This window comes from Papaver somniferum, chromosome 5 (genome assembly GCF_003573695.1).
Source record: "Papaver somniferum cultivar HN1 chromosome 5, ASM357369v1, whole genome shotgun sequence".
NCBI lineage: Eukaryota > Viridiplantae > Streptophyta > Magnoliopsida > Ranunculales > Papaveraceae > Papaver > Papaver somniferum.
This window is the reverse complement of record NC_039362.1, coordinates 126290071-126296827: the sequence shown is the minus strand read 5'-3', so window position 1 is coordinate 126296827 and position 6757 is coordinate 126290071. Positions and strand designations below refer to the sequence as shown.

The 6757-nt window shown below is 36.4% G+C and overlaps 1 protein-coding gene across 3 annotated transcripts; it reads left to right on the top strand.

The window, feature by feature from the left end:
* The first annotated feature begins 639 nt into the window (after positions 1-639).
* On the top strand, positions 640-2761 carry LOC113282631 (FACT complex subunit SPT16-like). Of its 3 annotated transcripts, none has more exons than XM_026531675.1 (3): positions 640-790; positions 1334-1491; positions 1628-2761. In XM_026531675.1, the coding sequence occupies exon 3, from the start codon at positions 1700-1702 to the stop codon at positions 2456-2458; it is 759 nt and encodes a 252-aa protein (XP_026387460.1). In that variant the 5' UTR covers positions 640-790; positions 1334-1491; positions 1628-1699; the 3' UTR covers positions 2459-2761. The 3 variants fall into 3 exon arrangements, with proteins under 3 accessions (XP_026387460.1, XP_026387459.1, XP_026387458.1); XM_026531674.1 differs by having other exon boundaries at positions 1334-1931; positions 2019-2761; XM_026531673.1 differs by having other exon boundaries at positions 1334-2761.
* Positions 2762-6757: the final 3996 nt, after the last annotated feature.

The following is a 6757-nucleotide window of genomic DNA, read 5'->3' as shown; positions in this document are numbered from 1 at the left end:
TATCGATTTTGACGATTGGGCATTTGTTTTCTTTCTTGGAGGCATTGTTTATGATTTGGGTAGGTTAATCGACGAAGAAATTTTTGAATCACGATTGATCGACGAAGAACGGATGAAGAACGATGAAGAATTTTTTTTTTCAAAACCTAACCCTAAGAGTGTCGGTACTGTTTTTAGAGAATGGGGGATATATGAATTTGGTTTTTGATTTTAAGTTTTAGTAGAAAGGATATAATGGTCTTTTTATAATGTTTTTTAATTAATCAAAGGGTATTTTAGTATTTTCATACCCAAAAATCACCTCTTAGCACACACCATGGGTTGGGGGAAGTAATCAATATCCCCCAATTATTTTTTTTATCCCCAATTTCGCGTTCATATAAAACCTTAAGAATTCCTAAATGATCCATAGTAACTATATAAATGCCCTTATTTTAACGGATATGGATGTCCAACAAATTTTCAAGGTTGCATCCGGATCCAATCCGTAATCCGTTGGATTTCAAAAATTCCATACGCATTCAATTTATTAACGAACGGTCCAGATATCCATCCATAAAAGAACGGTTGGTCCGGTTAAATCCGAGGATTACGGGTCAAATGCTCACCCCTAACTACCTGTTCCAGAGAAGAGAACTGTCAGTTCTCTTTCCTTGCTGGGTACAAAAGGAAGACAGTCTAGACTCTAGAAACTCTTTAGAAGAGAGAAATTCTTCTCATTGATGTCCTCATTTTTTCCTGTCCAAATTCTTGCACTCAGAAACAAGAGGAGACAGCAACCACCACCAAGGTAATCTCTCTTATGATTATCTACTCTGTGTTTGATTATATGATCATACTATCTTCTAATTGGTATCACATTTGACCTATTTTTATACCGGACACGGGAAATTCTTGCCTTAACTTAGTTTCATGATAATTTTCACGAGACATGAAATTGTCCAAGTAGATTTGTTTCGAATGCAATCGGCAATCGCTAGCCATCAGTTTTAGGTTTTGGCTGAAGAATAATTGTTTCAATTGTATTTTCTTATATGATTTTGACTTTAATTTCCGCTTCTTGTCTGGGTGTTTGAGGGTTTATGTGTTGTTGTCAAGTCTTCTCGGCAATCATACACATCTGTGTACAGAAAGTGGGGTATTCTTGCTATGTACTGGTTAATCACGGGGGACTGATTTTGGAATCAACTTCTTGCGCTCTTATGAATGCCATCTTCTTGTTGATATCCTCATTCTTGCGTACGAGTTTGACATGTATATGGTAGGAATATGAAGTTTTCATTGCCAGTTTTATTCTAAGAAATATGTCTTTTTATTTTTATTGTTTATGTAGATCTGTTCTCAATGGAGGTATGTCAGGAAGCAACTTTAGAAGCTGCCATAAAAAATTTTTGAAGGCTTCGGCAAGCTTCTTAAATTTAAATCATCTCGTGATATGGATGCAATCTACAACGCTAAAAACCGGGAGACGTATTTTGAGGAGATGAACAGGTATAACCAGACAAGACTTGCTCACTCGGTAAAGTTTCGAACATCCTGTAGATTGCTTAGGGGTCATTCTGGTACAGAAGATGCTTTTAACAAAAAAGGTGACGATGTAAGACCTTCCTCTCCGGTGAAACTGCAGTTGGAAATTAATGTGCTGGATATTATCAAGTTAACTGACGTCGCAATCTATCCCAAGGTAGGAGCTCAAGCTATGGGTTCCCTCGAAGCGCATGTGAATGGGTTCCGGTATGAAACCTCCAGTGCCCAGCCCCATATAGATGTTGCATATGAGAACATAAAGTGCGCTTTCTTCCGAGCTGGAGATGATAAGATACCGCCTCTCTTGCACTTACACTTGCACAACCAGATTATATTGGGGACAGAAGAGACTAATAATATCAATTTCCGTTCGGAGGCAACCCTTGTTGGACAGATTGATGAAGGTAATAAAGATCTCCAGGACTTTGTTGACAAAGTTACAAATATGTGGGACTCCAAGCCTATACTTACCAATTTGTTTGAATCGTCAGAGTACGAATTTCATGGATTTTTTCCCACAAAGGTGCGGGCTGTCTTTGCGCTGACTTCACGTTTCCTAGTAGAGCTTGTAGAAACAAATCCCATTGTGGTTAAACTAGACGAGATCGAGATTGTTAATCTGGCGCAGCTTCGACCCAATGAAATTGATATGACAGTGGTATTCGGAGACTTCAGTCGTGATGTGCTTGAAATCAACTCAATTCCATTAGAATCACTAGCTGAAATTAAGCATTGTCTGAACTATGCAAACGTCAAGTACTATCAGAACGAGCGAGATCTAAATTGGAATGAAGAAGTGAAGAAATTCAGAGATTCCCCACAGAAGTTCATCATGGAAGGTGGGTGGGAGTCCTTGAACCTCGAGGCTGGTGATGCTTCAGACTGTTTCTACTGGGAAGAATATGGTGGATTAGATGAAGAGGATTGGTGATGCTTGTGACTGTTTCTGTACTAGGAAGAATTTGGTGATTGAGATGAAGAGGATTTCTAAATTTAATGAAGAGGATTTGCATTTGGCAGTGTCTCCTATTTATTTATGGTGCAGGTTCTAACTGGAATGTTATATGTATGCCTAATTATCATAAGCAGGTTTAGAGGTACTAAATGCAGACATGAGACATGTCTTTGCATATAATTCTGATTTTGTTGCTCTTGTCAATTTTTGATGCTTCTGGTTAAAAGATTTTGTAGAAAGTCCCTTTGGTTGCAAATAAAAATGGATTTCACCTGTGATGTTTATCTGGTTTCTAATTTCCAAGGGACTGCACATTCAAGTAGGATTGCCAAGGCTTTGGCCGACATGCTAAAGCTATCATGTTGACGCGCAGAGTCCCTATAAAAGTATGGACCATGTTGCATAGTTCCAAAAAAGGGATCTGTTGTGCGAACACAGATCATCTATAGGGGTGGCCCACCATTTAACCGCCTAAGGAAAATTGAGAAATGTCCCGTTAATTTTCTGGAAAAGTGTTACTTTCACTTTTTCAATGTGTAAATATATAACGGTTGGGATATCAAAATTTCCTAACCGTTTACGAGGTTAATGGCTGGGAGTTCGTGATGTCCCAACCGTTAGGTTGCAATTACGGCCAGGACGATATGATATCCCAGCCGTAAACCCTTCAGAAATGAATTTTGAAATACCCTAAAATCATCAATCGAACTTATTTTTTCAATTTAATGATAAAATAACTTATGGGTTTTTCGATTCTTACCTTGTATGAGTCATTTGTGGAGGATTTGCAGGTGTTTGAACAGATTGGTTCACCACATAGGGATTTAGTGTTTGGAGAGATTGGTTCACCACATCTCCATTAAAAAGAACATCAATAACTTGCCTTGTATCAGAATCAGGGTTCAATCGGCCGGATCTTGTCACTTGGTCTTGCTGCCATCTTGAGAATCAATGGAGAATAAAAAGTTTTTGATTTTGGTTTTATAGAGTTTTTGAGAAGATGAAGGAGAATAGAGAAAATGAATGGGAAGAGTGTTAAAATTAAGATTAGGTTTTATTTAGAGGAGAGGGTAAATCAGACTTTTAAGTCACTTAAATCACCCCACATCTAGTTTTTGCCTCCCCAAAACATTTAAACCCCAAAATATTCAAAAAGACCTTTACTGTCTAAGCCCCAATAATAGGATTCTTAATGAAAACTCTTACGCAGACCAAGTGGAATGGTATGATTACAAGGATCTCCCTTGTAACTTTGGTTTGGCTCACAGTTGGGTGCACATTTTGTATGGGATCCCCCCTAATTTGAATTTTGGTACCATGTGGTATGCTTTGCTTTGTAGTCTGTACACAATTCTTATTTTTTTTCTAGCCCAAATCAAATATCATAATTGGTAAAAAAAAATTGTACATATAATTAACAATTTTTTTTTACACGTTATATTTTCAGAAATGTTTAAAAATTATCCCAAACGAGATATCACAATTGGTAAAGAATTTTGTACATATAATTAACACAAACTCATAACATAGACTAAATGGTACGGTATGATTCCTTCCGCATATACATATTTAATTTTTTATTTAAACTAAGTGTCCTAAATAGGCTTCAATATTTTGAGCGCCCTTAACTTCATCAAAATAACAACACCACAGGCACGACAACATATCCAGGTAAGGATAGGAAAAAGACCTCAATGTTGATGTAATTCAACATGATACAATAATTTTGTAGAATATTTCTTGAGTTTAAGGTTTTTTCTCTTTTCTTTTAATCACCCATAGATATCTGAGTATCTCTCATTTTAGATTCAAAACACATTGAATAAAAAAGAGCAAAAAACCAAGTTTCACCAATTATGCAATGGTGATTTATTTTTCATATATGTATATTTACAAAAATTAATTGAGGTCCACAAGGAAAGACTGAAATATGCCATCTTGAAGTGATTTTGAAAACTTCACGTCCAATAGTTTCTGTCGATGACTATTTTGTTTACGAGTAATTAATGTTAGTTGTATTATTAGTTAGTGATATACTTAAAAATAATAAAAAATAAAAGCTAAAATTTTGGAAAACTTTTGGGTTTAAGAACAATATGCGGATATAGCATTTACACGACGGCCTATTTTTCATGATTCTCTTGAAGCTTTTCATCCGTGAAGAACATTAACCCTTAATTGACAAGCGTTTTTAATTTTATGGACGATTGTACACAATCCGCAGATGAAAAGATGAAAAGAAATATACCTACCAATTATAGGTTATAAAGAAACTCCGAAAATCCTACACTTCATTATATTTGCGAATGTGTACAATCGTCCATCAAATGAAGAACTTATAACGTATAGAGGTTTATATAACAAAGAATCAACATATATATTTTATTTCATCTGCCAATTGCGTACAATCACCCATTAAAATGAATATCAAGAAAAATCGGTCATTTAAATGCCAATTGATTAATCTTGAAATCATAAAGTTTAAATTTCAAGACTTTCCAAAAATGTTGGTTTGGAAAGAAAAAACAATGTACGTAAAATAAAATTATCTAGTTTTTGTTGAGAGAAATGGAAATTGATTGTTTAGCCACCTTGTATTGTCCTCTACTTCCCCAAGTGAAAGAAAAATTTGTAGGCCTTAAATAATTGTGATCGGTGCTGTGTCTGGGTTCTAAAAAGTTTGAAATTAGAGTTTGGGTCCCAGGACCACGGTAGACCAGTTTAACAGTTAAGGCCAACTAAAACTAGCTTTTGATATATTCATTAACTCTGTCATGTATTTTCCGTTAGGTACACCTGTATAATTCAAATTGTGTGTGAGGGGAAGGTTGAGACTAAAAACACTATCTACCAAAACCCTAAGTCATTGTATCTTCGTAACACTTTTCTTCTCTTTTCTTCGTTGCGTCTCCAACCCTTTCTATTGTCCACTGATTTTTCAGGTCCGTTAATTTTTTTCTCTATATTTTTCTCCAAAATATGTGTCTTTTTTTGGTCAAAAAATGAGTGAAGGATTTCGATTGTTTGGCTTCTAGAAATGGATAGAGCTGCTTTAGTTAGACGACTGTTAATGGATAGAGGTCTTGTATGTGATCACAAATGTAATCATGTTAGTCACGGTTTACATCACTTACATTTCATCTTTATTTATTTATGTTTTTTATTTGATTAATTTTGGTTTTTTCCTCAAACTTTTAATCCAATTCAAACAATACTGGTATGATAGTCATCAATTTCGTTCTAATGATTCGAAACTATTGTGACAACCTAGAATTGAACCAAGCAAAAGAGTATCTTAGCCCATCAACATTACTGTTTGTACCGTCAATAAATTGACGGAGAGCCCGTTAAACAAGCCCGTTTACCCGTGAAGATTCCAGAAGTTTCTAGAAGTCTTGTTGCCCAAGTTACCTGCATATCAAGTTTATATCAGAATTAGAGTTACATAAACTATATAAAACACGTATCCTAAATCCTAAGGAGATGGGGAATCCTAGGTTAGCTAACCATACAATATCTATTGTAACTCATATCAATACAATACTCTCTCTATGGGATTCTTCTGTGGATGTAGGCAACACTTACCGAACCACGTTAAATTCTTGTCTCCTCTATTTATCTTCGTTTTCTAGGGCTAATTTGGATAATCATCATCAAATCATCGTCTTTATTGCCTAAAACTAATTTTGGATACAAACATTGGCGCCGACTAAGAGGATTCGAGTGAAAGAATCGTGTTTTATCATTGAGAAAGGTGTGGAACATTCATGCACGAGTTCCATGCGAAAATCAGCATTAAAATAAAAAAAGGTTAGGGTTGAAGAAACCGTTACAAGTTTGAAGAAACCGTTGCGAGGTTGAAGAAACTGCTGCGAAACAGTTGAAGAAACTGTTACGAGGTTGAAGAAATTGTTGGGAAGTAGTTGCAGAAACTGTTACGAACAGTTGAAGAAAGCGCTGCGAAAACCTAAACTTCATCCAGCCTCCCGCACACTGGTGATCCAGTGCTTCTCAGGCGATGACTAATCAGTGTACATTCATCGCCACGTGTGTGCACCTCAGCGACGACAGTCCAGTCGCCATCTGACACGTCAGCATACTGGTCCAGTCAGCACGATCTGCCACGTCAGTAAATATGCTTGCTACATCAGCAACTCCGACCGAATTACCTCCTGTCACGTCAGCAGATTCCGTCCAGTCAGCAACTGGCATGTCAGCAATTCTGATCCAGTCATATCTCCATGTCAGCATATCTATACTGTCATCAGTTCCACG